Source organism: Prenolepis imparis, unplaced genomic scaffold (genome assembly GCF_030444845.1).
Source record: "Prenolepis imparis isolate NDT839.2.m4 unplaced genomic scaffold, iyPreImpa1.0 SCAF_473, whole genome shotgun sequence".
In the NCBI taxonomy this organism is placed as follows: Eukaryota; Metazoa; Arthropoda; class Insecta; order Hymenoptera; family Formicidae; genus Prenolepis; species Prenolepis imparis.
The window spans coordinates 1-19,747 of record NW_028141631.1 but is presented as its reverse complement, the minus strand read 5'-3'; the positions used below and the strand labels follow the sequence as shown (position 1 = coordinate 19,747).

Below are 19,747 nucleotides of genomic sequence, written 5' to 3'. Positions count from 1 at the left end.
AAAAGCTACTGTGATTGGCTTATTGATCATTACGCCAGCATAAATACGCTCCATGGGACAGCCGATGTTTGTGCTGGCGTAATGAAAACGAGCGTAAAGCCTGTGATTGGCCAAGCTCTTTTACGCCTACGCCGGTACGCCGTACACTGCTCCATGGGACTGCACCTTCATGCTTAATATTTATTCCTATTCCTAATATTTTTTCTATTGTGCGCAGGACCTTACGAACGATGAGCTAAAAATATTAATAAGGCCGGTATTCATTGGCCGGTATTCATAGAGTACGTTTACACGGCATCCTTAAGCCTAGTCTACAATGGCAGTAAGCAGTATAGAGTAAGCAGTAAGCAGTAAGCAGTATGAAATGGGAATTGCCCATTTCGTTACTCCCGGTCTTTACATCCACTAAAAACAGTATACTCTCTATTCTACAGCCTTGTTATTGCCATTGTATACTGTTTTTAGTGGATGTAAAGACCGGGAGTAACGAAATGGGCAATTCCCATTTCATACTGCTTACTGCTTACTGCTTACTCTATACTGCTTACTGCCATTGTAGATTAGGCTTTAAGTACAATCTTAAGATGTGATTAACCAATCACAGAGCCGTATTTGCATCTTAAGACATTACTTAAGACGGTCTTGAAATAAGAACGGACTATGAATACCGGCCAATAGTCCGATCTTATATTTAGGATTTATCTTAAGTCTGGTCAGAGGTTGACTTAAGGCCAAGTCTACATTGGTCGTAGAATCGTAGATCGTAAGAAAATTGACCAACCACAGTTGATTATTTTTGAAATAGTCGACTGTGGTTGGTCAATTTTCTTACGATCTACGATTCTACGACTAATGTAGACCCCTTAAGATCCCATTCAACCAATCAAATGGCTGCGTAGCATCTCAAGCTCGGACTTGACGATCTAAGGGCCATTCCACAATAGGTTGCAAATGCTCTCAATTATCAACTGGCAACGAGAGCATTTGCAACCTATTGTGGAATGGCCCTTATGCCCGTATCACACTAGCGATTGGCCATTGCGTCTGCGATTGCGATTCGTCAAATGGACCAATCAGGAAGCAGCCGGCCAGCGATTGCTGTTTAGCGGAGTTTAGCCATTCGTCTATTTGTAAAGTCGCAATCGCATACGCAATCGTCAATCGCTAATGTGATACGGGCATTAGGCCGGGTCTACATTGGTCGTAGAATCGTAGATCGTAAGAAAATTGACCAACCGCAGTCGATTATTTCAAAAATAATCAACTGTGGTTGGTCAATTTTCTTACGATCTACGATTCTACGACCAATGTAGACCCGACTTAAGATCGAACTATGAATACCGGCCTAAGAAATCTTTGATTTGATCCATGATACCAAACAAACCAGAAAAGTAAAAAAATCGAGTAAAAATAGGCAAAAACTAACAATGCGCGTATTTATGCGAATAAAAACGCGTGTCACGTATGTAAAACACGAGTTTTATAACCATGTGACGTCATATATTCAAACTTTTTCCCATAAGAAAAATATCTATGTATAATTTTCACTTTATATTTATTAAATGTTGACAGAGAATGTCGATGTGCAGTAAATATCTTCTCTCTGTAAGAATTCTGCTCTCCTTTTGTTTTATTCTACTTTTCTTTTAATAGATATATTAACATTGTATTAATTTTATTAAAGTTTTATTTTTTAATATATTTTCTTTTAATATCTTTTAATATATTCTCTCTCTCTCTCTCTCATAATATTTAACTACACACATGACACACACGCACACGCACGCACGCACGCACATATATGACACTTGAATATTTCTATCACAATTTTTACACAAATCTTTAATAAAATTTTCAAGCTATTCACTTTTCGATTAATTTCTAGATTATTATAAGAGCTATTGTGTATTATTGTAGACTGCTTATAGCACATAAAAAATTAAAATATTAAAATTAAAATAAAATTAAATTCCATAACACGATAGATAAATGAAAATAATTTTATTTACTTTTCTGATTGCAAAATTTTTTAGAAAGATAAACTTGTGATAGAAATTTAAAGCTATATGTGTGTGTGTGTGTGTGTGTGTGGGTTTGTAAAAACAAAATTATGTATGTATTGTTGTAAAGATAAAAATCTTAAAATTTATACATGTTAATATTTTGGAGCTAAGCACTGATTGATCACATCGAGTAACATAGAATTTTCTAAAGCTGCAGCCACTCTTTCCTTATCTGCGAGTTGTTTGTTCACTGCTTCCTCCGAGGCATGTGTACCAGGAGAAATTTCCACGCTGACCTTAAACCTAGCAGGTAAAGCACGCAGCAATTGTACACGGATGGACAATCCAATTAAAGTGGCCATGCTGCAATGAGGTATGGTGGGTGTAAACTTTACATCTACTCTGTTTCTTTTATCGTCCACCTATAAAGTTGAATTTTTAGCAATTCCAAATTGCAGTAATGCAATTCAGACTACTAGTGTTAAAAAAATACATGTATATGTTACCTCAATGAGATCCTGCTCTACTACATTTAATTCTTCTAGAGTTAAAGGATGTTCTGGATCATTAATGTTTCTAATGATATCTAGAAATCAATAATCGATATTAGATTCTGTTCCATTTAGAGAGTGCATGCATATATAACATTATATAATTTATAGTTTGTGTATCGTTAAATAATATTATATATATATTAGCAAATATACAGTTATTCTTTATTCGACAGACAAATATCAAATATACATATTTGATGTCATATTTGATAAATAAAACAGATATTTTTTCTTGTTAATACAATCTAAAGTTATATATTTTATTTCTCATTAATAATGAGAAGATAAACATCTAATATATAAAAAACAATTAATTAATTAAACAAAGGCTCGTATATTGTAACACAAATTAAATTATTATAAGAGACCAAATGTGACGAGCAGTTTTTTGGATGACAATAATATCAAGAACGTGTGTATATTATATTCTATTTAATATCTATAGACGTTTCGACTTTACTTAGTCTTTTTCAATATAAACGATAAGAAAATAATAATAAAATAATCAATAAGTTACAGTATAAAAAATCATCGTGAAGGTTGTTTCGACTTAAACATAACAAATTTAAAATTGAGATAGATTCGTTAGGAAATAGAACATTGTTAGTGACGCAGTTCCATATAGATCGGTCAGATTACTTGATAATGAACGACTCCCCCTGAACATCAACGTCTCTCGTCATTTTTTGATAACAATATTAGGACACATTGAGTTTTAATAAAAAGAAAAATTCATCGTTGTGAACCGAGAAGTTGTCCTTTTTAAGGTGTCCATATTTTAATATTGTAGTTCTTATAAGAATTGTGTAGAAAGATGTCCGCACACACATTACAATTATTGTATAAGATCACACTCCTATCAAGTCTCAACATTGACTGGCGACACAATTCTTATAAGAACTACAATATTAAAATATGGACACCTTAAAAAGGACAACTTCTCGGTTCACAACGATGAATTTTTCTTTTTATTAAAACTCAATGTGTCCTAATATTGTTATCAAAAAATGACGAGAGACGTTGATGTTCAGGGGGAGTCGTTCATTATCAAGTAATCTGACCGATCTATATGGAACTGCGTCACTAACAATGTTCTATTTCCTAACGAATCTATCTCAATTTTAAATTTATGTTTAAGTCGAAACAACCTTCACGATGATTTTTTATACTGTAACTTATTGATTATTTTATTATTATTTTCTTATCGTTTATATTGAAAAAGACTAAGTAAAGTCGAAACGTCTATAGATATTAAATAGAATATAATATACACACGTTTTTGATATTATTGTCATCCAAAAAACTGCTCGTCACATTTGGTCTCTTATAATAATTTAATCTAATATATAGTTGATAAAACATGTTACGTATTTTATTATATAAATGCGATTACATGTATATTAGTTATATAAACTATTGCACTCTCTCTCATAATTAGATAAACAAGAGTAAATTATTGATAACATTGAAATTATATACCGAAAATCTCTCTTGCGTCAAATGCATCCGCAACATCTTCGTCTTGCTCTTCGGCTGTGACTTCTCTGTCATTCAATTTTTTGTAAAGTTTTGGATTGATGTTTTCCAAATTCTCGTTCATTGTGAGTATTATTGAGATTGAATAAACATTCTTCGCAGTTTATCAAGTTTAGCAGTGTAGTTCATTGTGTCTATGGGCACAGTATATACAATAGCGCAACTCTGGCAATTTCTGCGTGGACGAAAATGAACTGCACATGCGCGAGCGAGGTACGTAACCAACGGTAGTGCTCTCTGTTTCACTTACGCTGGGTCCACAATAGGTGATTTAAGCCCTAAGCCTTAAGAAATTGACCAATCACAGTCGAGTTTTCTCCTCATACTTGACTGCGATTGATCAATTTCTTAAGGCTTAGGACTTAAATCATCTATTGTGGACCCAGCGTAACCAATCACAGAGCCGTATTTGCATCTTAACGCTGGGTCCACAATAGGTGATTTAAGTCCTAAGCCTTAAGAAATTGACCAATCACAGTCGAGTTTTCTCCTCATACTTGACTGCGATTGATCAATTTCTTAAGGCTTAGGGCTTAAATCACCTATTGTGGACCCAGCGTTAGGGCTAGTCTACAATAGAGTCGTAAGGTCGTAAACGTAAGAAATTGATCAATCACAGTTGAATTCGAGGAGAATAATCGACTGTGATTGGTCAATTTCTTACGTTTACGACCTTACGACTCTATTGTAGACTAGGCTTTACGCTGGGTCCACAATAGGTGATTTAAGCCCTAAGCCTTAAGAAATTGACCAATCACAGTCGAGTTTTCTCCTCATACTTGACTGCGATTGATCAATTTCTTAAGGCTTAGGGCTTAAATCACCTATTGTGGACCCAGCGTTATACATAGAATACTTCTGGAATGCGTATCAAACATCCCTGGGCTAGACAAGCTGGGCATGCTCCATGCTCCTCTATATATTTAATACATCTATGGTCATAAACGTAGCAACAATCGAGAGAATTTTCCGTCACTATGCGCAGATGCGTGGTGCGCATCCAATCCAACATAAAATGGCGCGCGGAATGAAAACACGGTTGAAAGAGGAGGTTAAGTGACTCGGTGCAAAATAATCTCGCGGACGCGATTTACTTTGGCGAGTAAATCAATCGTAACGTGTCGAGAATAATGTGTCGTACAGTTTGAAGGGATACGATCGATCGACATGCTCTCGCGGATTACGAGGGGCGTTTTTACACGGGGTGTCCCCGCCTTGTTGAAACAATCGCCGCGTAAGATTGCAGATCCTGCGTTAGGTCGGGCGAGTAACGCCGTTAACGCCGTTCATACCAGCGGATTTCTGCATAGAGACGACAAAAAGGATGACAAGCCATCGGCTCTCGTCCTCCAGGCCTTTGCGAACGCCGAGAGCAAGGAGAAGGAGGCTTATCTGGACATAATCCGACAATATAAGAGCAACAACGAGCTTAGACGCGGTCACGTGGAGTTTATTCAGGTCGCCCTCAAATATATGGATGATTTTGGCGTGAATCGAGATCTGGCCGTATATAAAGTTCTGTTGGACGTGCTTCCCAAGGGCAAATTTATCCCCACCAACTTTTTCCAAACAATGGTTATGCATTATCCTAAACAGCAGTACGTAGCCATCGACTTGCTGTGCAAAATGGAGAAAAATTGCGTGATACCAGACGTGGAAATGCAGGACACGCTGTTAAATATTTTCGGAAAACACGGTGCACCGCTGAAGAAATTTTGGAGAATGATGTACTGGATGCCCAAGTTTGCCAACTTGAATCCTTGGCCTTGCGCCAGACCGGCACCCAAGGATCCACGAGTACTTGCGAGATTGGCGATGAGCAAGATATCTAGCGTAGATGTGCAGACTAAGATCACAGAGTTTGAGACCAAGGACGTACAAGACTCCATCGAGGACACGTGGATTATATCTGTCATGAGCAGCCTGCAAGAGAGGCTATTGCAAATGCAATCTCCTAGCGATCCAATTTTTGTCGAAGGACCGTATACAGTTTGGGTTGCGGATCAGTGTATAGATTATTTCATACTGAGAGGAGAAATCAGAAAGAAGAAGAAATATGAAGATATCGATGGTGAGAAATAACAAATTGCTAATTAAATTGTCCACCGATTAACGATAGATCATAATTTACACGCGTAATTTTATATAGAGCAAGATTTTATATTACAATACAGATTTCATATTACAATCAATTGTATACAAATATTCAAGTATCTAACACGAAACATGACTTTAATAGAAAAATATAATTGTACATTTTTTTTCTTTTTTACAGACGTGTTGGATATTAGAATCCCCTTCTGGGATAAAAAGGAAATAATCCCTGCTCCTACAGTTCATGAGCAAGATGATGGCATATACTTTGCAATGTGTGCTACGGGTACATCTACAAAAGATTCTCTCTTGTCCTGGATACGATGTCTGCAGAAACAGAATCCTATCTTGAATGTAATCCCAATAATGTTTAAAGTAGCATCGTTTACCAAGGAACAGCTGTACATTGAGACTGCAAAGGGCAAGAGTGAAATGGTGCATACAAAAGATTAATAAAGGTATGAATGGCTAGACTATTACAAATCGCATTAGTGATGCTAATTAATAGCGAATTCGGTCATGCACACTGCACTACATGTACATTAAAGGACATTATACATCTTAATGTAAAATACGAACACTTGACGAAATTAATTATTGGACATTTAAAATATTTATTATGTTTTTATATTCAAATAACTCGTGTATAGCAACTTTAAATGTGTATTAGTGCAGTATGGTGTGTGGGTGACAGAATTCACTATAATATAATGAACTGATACATATGTGTAGATAGATCTAGTTTGTATATATGTAAAGATAATATATAACATTTGTGTTAATAATTTAAATATCAACTTGTCGAATAATTTAAACTCTTTCAATACTTTCACGTGGCTTAAAAAAGATTTGTTATCTCTCGTCATAAATATATGACATGAAAAAATATTTAATTGTTGATTGATACCAATAGATTATATTAGGGGGGAACTGGGATATATATATAAATAAAAAATACATGATACATGGAAAGATATAATTTATTCTGTGCAACCGGGCGTTACCTTCGGTGCACTTTTTCAACGATAAAAATTAAAATTTTATGTGTGTGTGTGTGTATACATATATATATATATATCGCTGGTCAATAGATCATCACATTGATTCGCTGTACTGTCGTTCATTTTCTAGAAATACATTGCGATTAAAAAATATGTATATATATGTACACATCTGTAACATGTATATATATACACATATCTGTACATATATTTACATGATTGTTTCTGGTATCATACGTCTGCAAAATATCCTAGTAATAAATCCCAGTAGTGATCACAAAGTGGCATCGTCCATGAAGAATTGCTTCGACGATACTACTTTGGCAATACTTGAGTTTAAACCGCCAAAAAAAAGAAAAAAAATATATATTTAATCGCGCCAATTGATACGTCGCAAGACAAAATACGCAATAGAGAGCAACTTTCTTGCGGATCTATATGTTACGGGCAAAGTCCGCAAGTTGTGCAGAGCCGACATTGCCCGGGCGATGTCAGCATTGCATAACCCTTTTAGGCAAAGCCCGCTGAAATGGTTTATTTACTGACATGGCCCGATTTGATGTGGGCAAAGTCGACACTGCCTACTCAACGATAGCAATGTCAGTAACTACTATTATATTACGAACTTCGCCCGGTTCCAAATGGGCAAAGTCGACATTGCTAATTCTTCATGGGCAGAGTCGATTTCGCGGAACAGTCGGCAGAGGGCGGCAAGGTAATTATTCAGTTTAGCGGCCTCACCTCAAATATCAATAAATCTGCTCATTCGACGCGTTTTTGCTTAAAATGAAAGAATCTGGCAGAAAAAAGCGTCGCTCTGCCCCGCAAAGCGAAATATTAACAGTTAAAGTTGACTACTTTTGGGTTAGGAAATCTATCATACCGATGACACAAGTACTCTCTGCGGTCAGATGCGCATGCTCTGTGGCCACATGCGCATGCGTTTTGATACGAATAATCATCCGGTGCTTAAAGTGCGAAACAAGATCTATATTTACAGAATTCCAAATAGGTTTGCATAGTAGAACAGTCTTACACACACACACACACACACACACACGGGCGGGTGCAAGGGGGGCCTTCGGTAGGGGACGCATTTAAGTTGTAAAGCGAGGTCCACCCTGCCTACCGGCGGGGAGGGTGCGGGAGGGGGGCCTTCGGCCCCCCTTGGACCCCCCGTGTGTGTGTGTGTGTGTGTAAGACTGTTCTACTATGACCACAGAGCATGCACATGTGACCGCAGAGCGCAGAGAGTACTTGTGTCATCGGTATGACAGATTTCCTAACCCAAAAGTAGTCAACTTTAACTGTTAATATTTCGCTTTGTGAGGCAGAGCGACGCTTTTTTCTGCCAGATTCTTTCGTTGTAAGCAAAAACGCGTCGAATGAGTGCAAATTAATAATATTTGAGGTGAGGCCGCTAAACTGAATAATTACCCTAGCCGCCCTCTGCCGACTGTTCCGCGAAATCGACTCTGCCCATGAAGAATTAGCAATGTCGACTTTGCCCATTTGGAACCGGGCGAAGTTCGTAATATAATAGTAGTTACTGACATTGCTATCGTTGAGTAGGCAGTGTCGACTTTGCCCATATCAAACCGGGCCATGTCAGTAAATAAACCATTTCAGCGGGCTTTGCCTAAGAGGGTTATGCAATGCTGACATCGCCCGGGCAATGTCGGCTCTGCACAACTTGCAGACTTCGCCCGTAACATATATACAGTTGTATAAATCTATGATATGTCATTATTTAAAGGAATAAATTATACCTGCGCATAAACTTGCAATGTAATTTTTACATCAAGAAATCTAATTTTTCTTAAAAACGAATCGTCAAATTCTAATCTTATGCATAAAATAGAACATGTATTGTGTCATTTCCTAGTTGCATGACGCGTTTCTACGACGAGCGAAGACGAGCGCAATCACGAATGTTATAGCACCGATGAATTTTTTATAGTTAGACTATATAGATAGAACGTGGCTGTGCTTATATAGTACCGTTTGTGCCGCTTCGCTATTATCGTATCAATTATACTTGACGCTTGCAGCGAAAAATATCCACCTACATGTATAATTTTTCACAACGCAAAATAGCACCTGCTTAAAACACTAAAAATAGGAGATATGCGGTATAACATTACGCGTAATCGTAAATATTTTCTGCGAATATTAATTGCGAATGTGTCGTGTTACGCAACGATGAACCTGAGAATAATTTGTCAGGATTTTAAATGTTATCATAAATAAAACGCGCAAAGGCGTTTAGGTAAATATACATATTTCGGTAGAGAGGGGAAAAAGTTGGATCAAAAATGTTTTTTTTTTTTTTTTTTTTTTCCCCTACCTATTTGGATTTTAGCTCCGCTCTGCAATTTATTTTCACAGTCAAAGTATATATACATTTGCACATATATTCGCGGTTCAATCGTAAATAATTAACGTCTCATTATACTTTATTTTTTAATACATTTTTTCATTATAATTAATGTACAAATATTCTAAAAACTTTGGCGAATAAAGACGACTATCGTTCGACATTAACAATTAATTTTTTAATTTTTAAACACGTGCCGATTTTGAAACTAAAAAGTTCATAATAACAAAATCTCCCAAAATCTCTGTATCATTCACAAGCACCATCTTTGCATCTTGATTGTCTTTACACACGAAAAATTATCAAAAATATAAAAAAAAAGCTTAGTGAGTTGTGAGAACGCTTAAATTGCGTTACGCTTAAATTACCGCTTAAATATACTTGGGCGCGCGGTACCGCATTAATTATTACGTCGATTCATTACGATAATACGATATTGCATTTACTATTGGATCGCGAATTTATCGCTAGAATTAACTTACAGTATCAATAATATGTATGTAATAAATTTAAGTAACGCTAATTTCCCTATATCACGTTTTGAATTTGCTACGAGCATCGATAATACAAAACGTTTTAAGTACAAAATGTAAAAGTACAACCGGCCTGATTATGTCATCGTCATCTTTTTGTGTCATGAGATCATGATAAATATGCAATCTCTGAATTAATTTTTAATTAATGTCCCGCTGGTAACTCGATAACAAGGAATTTTTGATTGCAATTTTTCAATTTTCAGAAAAATTGTTTTCACAATAGGTTTTTTATTCCGTTTCGAGAGGTTTCTGTTGCTTGTTTGTATAATATACATATGTATAGAAACAGAATATATTAAATGCAAAACTATACAGAAACTAATATATATAGATTGCGAAGATGTGCAATATTCCCTTTTATAGGGATGCTATCGATAAAATAGTCTCGAAAAATGATGGTATTGGAATTGTGTGTAAGTAAGTGCTTCAAAAAGTGAATACAATATCTTCTCATCTTTCGATATCCTCGATTTGTCTCCTACCAAATAAAGGTGTGCGCGATTAGCGCGGAATGTATAGTAATTAACGAACGGAACTAACTTCAATTGAAATCTGCTTTTGCAAATGTCGCACAAGTCAAATGAAGCAAACGTGTCGCGATACACCGCGCTTTTTCCAATTAATACTTTGTATCTTACACAGTATCTTACACAGTATCTTTTAAACTTATCCAACGTACATGTAAAATTGTGATTCATCAGCGTCACTTGGTAAGATTTACATAGCGCGCGCTCTGTCAGGTGGAATGTTCAATACTTTTGAAAGACGCGCGCGAAAAGTGGCCAAACAATGAAAAAATAAAAAGTTAAATAAATATTTTCTGTACACGAAATTATACATGTAATGTGAACCAAAGTATCGCTGTGTCAACAATAGAGCTAAAAATAACGCTGCTTATCTAGGATTATCTTTTAAAAGTAATTTGCGGAAAAATGTAAAACGTCCGTACGCAACACAAATTGTTTTGTGTTACGTATATGCTTGGAAATATTAGCATGATCAAAAAGTCTGGTTTTTTTTTTGTTAAATTTTTCTAGTATAAGACAACGTATAGGAACAAACTTTTTTTCGATCAATCTAATATATATATATTATACTGTAAGATAATCTCGCGAGGATGGACGACAGGGCAAGAGATAAAGGAACTTTAACGCCTTTAAGAATGTCGTGCAACGGGATCGCGACCTTAAAGTTTCGGACCCCGTTCGACGACCTCGTTCGTAGCTTATTCACATAGAACAAGTGAAGCAGGTCGATTCCCGAGTTGATTCTTGAGCTTGTCTCGTATAAACCTTCAGCAGTTGGCAGTGTACTCTGTACGTAATACAGACACATTTAGCAATTTAGTGTAAAGTTTAATTTGACTCTCATTGTCAGATAGCTAAGTGCTTAAAAAATCTCAAGTAAAGTACTATCGCGTAGAGAGAATTTTCAAGATGCTATTATTTTATTAACGCCTTCAGAACTCGTAACAAGACACATACCCGTATTAGCTCGATTACTATAAGTAATATCGATAAATATAGCTTTCAATTAATTAATCCAAATCTTTTAGACAAAAAAAATCTTGAGACAAGTTAAAATTCCGATTGTACACACATACATTGAAGGATTGAGACATGGATCAACACAATACGTGTGCGTACTGATAATCCGGATGCTATCGCGTGTCGTTTACTCGCCTGATTTTCACATTAGTGTTGTCGAGCACCTCACCGTCGCAGTTCCATACGCTGAGCCGAGAGTTGGAACGGACTTGGTTCACCTCGTTTTCCAATTGCGGTGTCGGCAGAGCGCGGAATGTGAATTCTCTCGCTCGATAGACCTCGACAAACGGTAGCTCGTACTGCAATAAAGATCAATTTTTCTATGCTTTACATACATGTTTAAAAAATAAAGTATATTATACTGTAACGTAAATAATTTGAACAATTTTAAATAGTGCAATCCTGATATATTCTAAAGTATTTTATAATTACACACCGTGTAATCAAACGTAGTGTATATTACATTATAATTGCGAATTGAAAATAATTTCATATATAGTGTGTAGTTTTGAATATTATCTTATAATAACGAAATATTATATCGTTTACTAGATTCTGTGAGAAAAACTTTGTGTGTTTTATATAAAAACGACAAAATAACGATTTAATTTTTGTTATAATTTCAACTGTCTATTTCTGATTGGTTATCTATAAGTAATAATAGATTTAGCGACCACACAGTCCGTTAGAGGGTCAAGTAGAAAAATGAGCGATCAATTGACGATCGAATAAACGATATTGGCATACCAGAGTCTTTCGTTTGCTGGACAATCTGAGTAGTAATCTGATATTGTTTATCAGAGATGTGTGTCGAATTAGAATGACATCTACGCAGCCATCACCTATGTGACAATGAGGACTAAAGCCCATGGGACTTCTCGAGCAGGCGCAAGACACATTCGCGCCGTTGACCATGAAAAACTTTCCACTGACTGTCACCCATCCTTCTCGCGAAAGAAAAAGCATAAAGTTTTTATCCAATTTTTCAATTATTATATATATATATATATACAGGGTGTCCGGTAATAGTCGCATCAACCGTCGTGTGTAGGTAGAGCTAGTTAAACCGAGTAGAAAAGTCCTCTACCATTTTGCGATATTCTCAATAATAAGAGAGAAATAAATTAAAGAAAATCAGCCAATTCGCGCGATGATAAGCGTGCGGCGAGAAGAGACAGCCCACTCGGGGGTCCAGAGTTAGCGCTACTCGTATGGAGTTACTGTCTTTTGTAAAGCGCTCCTCCCCGCTTCATCGCGCGCTTAGCAACCGTGTAACATTATACTGTTTCTTTTCGCCGCATGCTTAGTAACGACATAAAACTGGGCTGTCTCTTCTCGCCGTCGTCACGCGAATTGGCCGATCTTTATTAATTAATATCTCTCTTATTATTGAGAATATCGCAAAATGGTAGAGGACTTTTCTATTCGGTTTAACTAGCTCTACCTGCACACGACGGTTGATGCGACTATTACCGGACACCCTGTATATATATATATATATATCTATTATATATTCAAGTTTTACTTTTATTAATTTTTTAACACGTACTGGCGATTTCCTCATCGGGAATGCTATTGTGCATGTGTTGCAAACAGCGTGAACAGTTTTTCATACATCTGGTGCTACTGGCAGGATGACACGGATCCGACAATAGCTCGATCTCGCCCTTGTAACCCTTATTCGCTATTATTTTTTTAAACCCTAAAAAGATGTAATTAATTTAATATTAAATATTTTATGTTCTCAGAGTGTGTAACATGTTATTATTAATTAACATGTAAAAACACAGTGATTACACACACACACACACACACACACACATTAGATTATCTACTTTTCTCATATTTATTAAATTGATATAGATATAGATTAATTAATTAATTAATGTGGATAAATATGTTACTTTATATAATTCAAGTTTTAGACTTTGTATAAAAATTTTCTCCAAATGTTATATAAATGAAATGACGGAAATTTTTAAACTTTACCGGACCAATCGTATCTGTGAGGCCCCATCCAGCGAAATTTCTCACTATCGCGAATTACGTCGCCTAGATAACCGTAACTGAGCACGCTAGCGTATAATCTGAGCAAGGTGCGATTGCTGTGGATCGACGAGATGTCCAGACCGATCGAATCACCGAAAATGATGTGTATAGCAGCGGTCTGCACATCGGTAGTACCGTGCAGGCTGTAGGCCACCGTATCCGTGCTACCGCTGGGTATAACGCCGACGGGCAAAACAGGTCTCGGAAGTCTCACGTCGGGATCGTTGGGATCGATCTGTTGATCCTTGATTGCTCTTAGAATCAGCCCGTTGAACACCTCGGCGAACGTGCCGTCGCCGCCGATGCACACTACTGCCTAAAATGCGTCGCGAAAGAGTAGCTTGAGAATAACTTGAAAATTGCTTGGAACGATTCAATATGAAGCAGTTTTCCATTTATGCATGTGTATGTATGTATATATTCAAAAATTTATATAGATCAATTTTTTTTTTATTTATGCGGTATTTTATATTTATCGATTTTATTAAAATTGAAATTTCTAGATTTACGCAATTTTCCAGATTTTGTAATTATAGTAATATAAATAATAAATATATAATTATATACATTTATAATTAGTATAAATTTACTTATATAGATGACTTGTGTGTATACACTTGTGTGTACACTAGTCGGGTATTTTATATAATATATACGTATATAAATTTTTTTATTTGCACTTAGATTTGTATAAACTCTGCGCGAAAGTAACATAACACATTGGCCTTGCAAGAACATGACTCACATGTAAGTCACTCAAATCGGCCGTCAGCAGAACGTCACGAATGTGGCCAGCCCGCTCGGTGACCATCATTTTTGTCTCTATACCAGCGATGGTCATGAGTGACTGCACGTCCTTTTCCCAGATTTTGACGCCTTTCTTCTTACCCCCTATAGGATTGATGAACAGCATCATCTTTCGCGGTCGATACGTAAGACCTGAAACAATCGGCTACAAATAAAATTCGATTTTTAATTCTTTAAACTCTAGGAGTTTTCTTATTTAAATATTGAAATTTTCAAAATTTTTAATATTAATCATTAAATCTCGTGCGGCAAATCAAATTTGAATTTTAGAAATTTTTTAAATACATTTTTAATATAAGACATGAAATTTCAAGTGGATATTAGGGGCGAATTATCGTTTAATTAATTGATCAAAAAATGTATACGTTTCTTTTCTACATGCGCACGCGCATGCACGACCATTTACATACATGTACGAGGGTTGTCTGAAAAGTTTCCGACCTAACAAAGATACAAGACATTTTTTCTTCAAATTAATTTTTATTTTTCTACATAGTCTCCTTGTAAGTCTATACACTTCTCTCAGCGATGCTCCCATCTCTTCAACCCGTCCAAATAATACTCGGCGTCTTTCTCTGCAAAATAGTTGTTTACGAAGATGATGGCCTCCTCATTCGACGAAAATCTCTGTCCTCCGAGCGCAACTTTTAGCTTAGGGAACAAAAAAAATCGCTTGGGGCTAGATCTGGTGAGTAAGGAGGGTGGTCAAGCAGTTCAAACCGTAATTCGTGGATTTTCGCCATGGCAACCGCTGAGGTGTGAGACGGCGCATTGTCTTGGTGAAACAAAATTTTTTTTTCTGCAAATGTGGCTGTTTTTCCGCAATTTCTGCCTTCAGCTTGTCAAGTACTGATGCGTAGTATGCTCCTGTAATGGTTTTTCCTTTTTGAAGATAATCGATTAAGATAACTCCATGACTATCCCAGAAAACAGTTGCCATCACTTTCCCAGCCGAAGGAACAACCTTTGCTTTTTTTGGAGCCGATTCTCTCTTCGCAGTCCACTGTTTTGACTGTGTTTTTGTTTCTGGAGTATAATGGTGTATCCAAGTTTCATCTACAGTAATTAATCGGCGCCAAAACTGATTTATTGCGCCTAAACTGCGCCAACAGAGCGTTGGAAATGTTCATTCGAACACGTTTTTGGTCCAAAGTGAGCAAACGCGGCACCCAACGCGCGGACAGCTTTCTCATGCCTAAATCTTGATTCAATATGTGACAAACACGTTCTGTGGACATGTTCATAGCCTCTGCTATCTCTCTAACTTTAATTCGACGGTTGTCTAGCACCATTTGGTGAACTTGAGTGATATTATCGTCAGTGGTTGCAGTTTTTGGACGTCCCGAACGTTCATCGTCACCCAAGCTGGTACGGCCACGTTTAAATTCAGCAGCCCAAAATTTCACGGTGGTAAATGATGGTGCAGAGTCCCCGTACACAGCGTCCAACTCGTCTTTGATTTGCGTAGGCGTATTGCCTTTCAAAAACAAATATTTAATGACAGCTCGATACTCGATTTTTTCCATTTTCACAAAAACACTCACATCGACTCACTCAAATGATTGTCAAACAACAACTGCGCGTCCAAAATGGCTGAAATTTTGGTGAGTACCTTTCAAAGCATGCGCAAACACATTCCCCAACTTTTGTTTACGAGTGCTGCCATCTTCATGTTGAGGTCGGAAACTTTTCAGACAACCCTCGTATATATACATACACACACACGCATATTTTAATCGATTTTATCTCTTTAACAACGGAAATGGGTCGAGTAGATTCGAAGGAAAAAACACTTTTAATCATGCAAACTGTCGATCGATCTTTTCTATGCAACGTAATGTCGATAATTGAATGGGTTTTTTTCACGAAAATGGCATTGTGCGCGAGCACGGCAAATCTTCAGATCAATACTACAAGGGTAGTTTAGAGCGCACCCATCCTGTTTCCTTGGCATTTATTAAAACACAAGACGTCCCTCATTCTCTCTCTCTCTCTCTCTCTCTCTCTCTCTCTCTCTCTCTCAAAAATATTTTACAATGACTAGAACTCTCGAATATCGACCAGCATCTCACTTTTATCTGTCTTAAAATGCATTTTCGGGCAGTAAACATTTTTTTAAAAATAATACAACATTGTTAGTGCCTTGAACTTTTTAGAAAATGCTGAAATATGCTCAGTACTATACAAAAAACATTTTATATAAGCCGGAACTCCGAGATTTCGCCCAGCATCTCACCCTCTCTAAGTACACGACGCTAAAACAGTATTAATTTATTTAAAAATAATTCGACATTGCCAGTGTCTAGAACTCTTTAGAAGTATGTCCAGAACTATACGAGTAATATTATATATAAAATTGCATGAGAGCAATTATTCAGTAGTGAGCAAACATAGAGTTGAATTTAATCACGATTTCGATTGGGATAACCCGATTATCTTACATAATGAAAAACACACCAGAAAAAGAGAAATAGCTGAGATGTTTTATATAAAAAAGTGTAATAATACCCTTAACCTACATAGAGACACAGAGAATTTAAACATTATATACGATAAGGTTATTAAAGTCGTTTAATGTTTGTTGCTCTAGGACTTAAATATTCATAGTTACTGATTAGTTATGTCATAAGACACACGTATTATATTTATTATTAACTATCCTAACATCGCATATACCATTTATATAATGGCATTTCATTTGACACCGTAAATAATACATCTTACTGTAAGTTCTTCTATACTTTTGTATCCAATCATAACCATGCCATAATACTGTATGTTTAAAATATTGTAATAATTGTTTCAGTTCACATTTGATAATGACCTAAACCTAAGGTCGAAACGTTATGAATTTTATCTAATAAATGAATTCAATTTAGTCCAGTTTTTGGTCGTCATTACAAACCTCCTTCTATATTCTTTACGACTGGCGAATTTTTAAAAAATATATTTATATTATTTTTTAAAAAAAATATATATTATTATTATATTATATATAAACCGAAACTCCGAAATTTTGTGCAGTATCTCACTTTGCGATGATAAATTTTTTTTATTATAGTTTTTTTTCCCTGAACTCTTGACAACTCATGCCCAGGATGTTGAACTCGTCGGAATATTGCTCCCTTACGCTGAAAGATTCGAAATTCGATGAGATGCTGTTAAGCCATACGAGAAGTTAGCATCTCATTTGTTTAGAACGCGATTTTATGTGTAAATCAATTGAACTATTGTTAAAACTTATCAGAACTCCTAGAACTATGCCGGATGCAAGTAAATTTGAAGAGAATTTGTGAGATGCTAACAATTGAGATGCTAGGTTCACACTGGTTTGCTTTGGTGTCTTGATTTTTGTAAATCTCTCAAATCTATATTTTTTTAAGGTTTATATCATTATATTTTCTCTTGTAACATTTTTCACATAGCTCCAAGTGCTTGTGTTATTGAAATTTTAATGATTTTATTTATAAAAAAATAATATTGCGTGCGCGCGCGCGCGCGTGCATGGCGCCGCAGTGATATCGCAGTGACTAAACGAGAAGCAATAAGTTTTTATTATGAATTTTTATTATGAATTTTTATGCGTCACGTTGATTTCTTATTAGTTTTTGATTAATTATTTTCCTCATGCAATCGTGCTTTTTTTGCAACTTTTTGCACCTTTTTTGAGCAACTAAATGGACGAGAAAATTTCCAGTTATTTTTTACAGCCAAGTAATAAACAAAGTTTTTTTATCGTTTACGCATGTCGAACGAGTCAGCTTCAGATATCGCTAAAATAATAAGTTGCAGCCTTGCATTTTCTTCGCCATCGTAAGCAAAAGGTATTTCTAAATGTTGCATATTTTTTCAACGATTAAAGTCGACCTTTTCTTTTCCTAAGAAAAATATCGTTGAGCGGTAGAGTTTTGAATGACGACTAAATTATTTTGATAAAAATAAATATTCAAAATTATCCTCTGCCCCTCCCCTTTTCTCGTCATCACACTTTGTTCTCTACATACACGTACGTACATACATACATACATATACGTATACTACATATTTTCGTAAAGTTTCAAATAAATTTTACTAAATTCAAAGCGACGATTGTAAAAAAATAATTGCGCAATTAGAGCTCACCTAAAAGGTGATTTCGAATGGTTTTCACCCACGAGGCAATCTGTCTGGGATCCGTGTGGCTCATGGTCACGCTGTGATGTCGCCATTTGTTCTTGGATCTGCGAACCGCGTAGTGCAAAATGAAATTTGTCGGACAAACTGTGGTCGACGAGGTCGGTTGTTTCTCTTTAACGCTCAAACCCGGTATCCAGTCATCGCCGTAGCGCACCGCCAAAACGTCCGTCAAAGGTAGCGTCCATCTGGCTGGAGAAAAGCGAAAAAAGAAAAAAAAAACTATTATTACGATAGAGATCTTATAAACAAAAAAGGGGCTCGTCTCAAAACTATCGTTTTGTCTATTGTGTCTGCTAGACATAAATTAAAAGTGTATGCGTAATATGGGTATTTTTGTATTCTATTTTTCTTTAATCGTGATATTAAAAAATAATCTCTAAAACATGTAAAAAAAAAACGTTATATTATATCGCGTAATATCGTGTAATATCGGTGGATATTACGCTCAACGAATATGTATATAGCAGCACACACTTATATATATAGTCAATTGTCAGATAAGTATCTCGTTAAGGGGATCCTAGTCGGATCCTAAAGTTAGTTCTGTCGGTACGGCAGAACCAACTTTATTATTTTGGGATATCTTTTTATTGACTATACAGATCAATAAATCCTTTTCCACGATTAAAGTACTTATAAAAACGGACCGCGTTAGCTATAATTCCATATATAAATCATATAAAAATCAAAAATTACAGTTTTGTTATCGGCTTCTTACATGTCAGCTCGTAACAATACTTATTTAATAAAAATAGTTCTGCAGTTTATCTGTGCATAAAATATAGTATACGCGATAGGGTTAACATGAAGAAATATTAGTAAACAATAAAAAGTGAGATTGCAAGTCTAATAAAAAAGTTATATATTAAAAACATTTTCACGCATATGTGTGCATACGTGCATATGTTGGATATGTGTGGTGCTAACCTATCGTGTGTATATGTGTATACGTGTATATGTTTGGATATGTGTGGTGCTAACCTATCGGAGTTCGATCATCCGACTAGGATCCCCTTAAGGTTCGATAAAACAGTGTTGAGCCGATAGCTTTCCAAGGAAAGCATATG

At 36.0% G+C, this 19,747-nt stretch overlaps 3 protein-coding genes across 4 annotated transcripts; 1 reads left to right on the top strand and 2 right to left on the bottom strand.

Moving 5' to 3' along the window:
• Positions 1-1,986: 1,986 nt before the first annotated feature.
• On the bottom strand, positions 1,987-4,280 carry LOC145948575 (MIP18 family protein galla-2-like). Its single transcript, XM_083058239.1, has 3 exons — positions 4,037-4,280; positions 2,510-2,589; positions 1,987-2,425 (listed from the first exon to the last, which is right to left on the bottom strand). Exons 1-3 carry the CDS (start codon positions 4,155-4,157, stop codon positions 2,156-2,158), a joined length of 471 nt encoding a protein of 156 aa, XP_082914365.1. The 5' UTR covers positions 4,158-4,280; the 3' UTR covers positions 1,987-2,155.
• Positions 4,281-5,068: 788 nt separating this feature from the next.
• On the top strand, positions 5,069-6,978 carry LOC145948574 (evolutionarily conserved signaling intermediate in Toll pathway, mitochondrial-like). Its single transcript, XM_083058238.1, has 2 exons — positions 5,069-6,164; positions 6,369-6,978. The coding sequence occupies exons 1-2, from the start codon at positions 5,261-5,263 to the stop codon at positions 6,638-6,640; spliced, it is 1,176 nt and encodes a 391-aa protein (XP_082914364.1). The 5' UTR covers positions 5,069-5,260; the 3' UTR covers positions 6,641-6,978.
• Positions 6,979-7,149: 171 nt separating this feature from the next.
• On the bottom strand, positions 7,150-19,721 carry LOC145948573 (ceramide kinase-like). Of its 2 annotated transcripts, none has more exons than XM_083058236.1 (7): positions 18,627-19,721; positions 14,443-14,636; positions 13,638-14,013; positions 13,198-13,350; positions 12,396-12,592; positions 11,818-11,947; positions 7,150-11,415 (listed from the first exon to the last, which is right to left on the bottom strand). In XM_083058236.1, the coding sequence occupies exons 1-7, from the start codon at positions 18,979-18,981 to the stop codon at positions 11,396-11,398; spliced, it is 1,425 nt and encodes a 474-aa protein (XP_082914362.1). In that variant the 5' UTR covers positions 18,982-19,721; the 3' UTR covers positions 7,150-11,395. The 2 variants fall into 2 exon arrangements, with proteins under 2 accessions (XP_082914362.1, XP_082914361.1); XM_083058235.1 differs by having other exon boundaries at positions 11,784-11,947; positions 18,627-19,719.
• Positions 19,722-19,747: the final 26 nt, after the last annotated feature.

What these genes read in the sequence shown, in the direction of transcription:
- LOC145948574 (XM_083058238.1), top strand. Translation starts at nt 5,261, where the DNA reads ATGCTCTCGCGGATTACGAGGGGCGTTTTTACACGGGGTGTCCCCGCC. An exon ending in GAAATATGAAGATATCGATG is followed by an intron (nt 6,165 to 6,368) that starts GTGAGAAATAAC and finishes TCTTTTTTACAG; the next exon opens with ACGTGTTGGATATTAGAATC.
- LOC145948575 (XM_083058239.1), bottom strand. Translation starts at nt 4,157, where the DNA reads ATGAACGAGAATTTGGAAAACATCAATCCAAAACTTTACAAAAAATTG. An exon ending in TGACGCAAGAGAGATTTTCG is followed by an intron (nt 2,590 to 4,036) that starts GTATATAATTTC and finishes ATTGATTTCTAG; the next exon opens with ATATCATTAGAAACATTAAT. An exon ending in TAGAGCAGGATCTCATTGAG is followed by an intron (nt 2,426 to 2,509) that starts GTAACATATACA and finishes TCAACTTTATAG; the next exon opens with GTGGACGATAAAAGAAACAG.
- LOC145948573 (XM_083058235.1), bottom strand. Translation starts at nt 18,981, where the DNA reads ATGTCTAGCAGACACAATAGACAAAACGATAGTTTTGAGACGAGCCCC. An exon ending in CATTCGAAATCACCTTTTAG is followed by an intron (nt 14,637 to 18,626) that starts GTGAGCTCTAAT and finishes CGATTGTTTCAG; the next exon opens with GTCTTACGTATCGACCGCGA. An exon ending in CCGATTTGAGTGACTTACAT is followed by an intron (nt 14,014 to 14,442) that starts GTGAGTCATGTT and finishes GACGCATTTTAG; the next exon opens with GCAGTAGTGTGCATCGGCGG.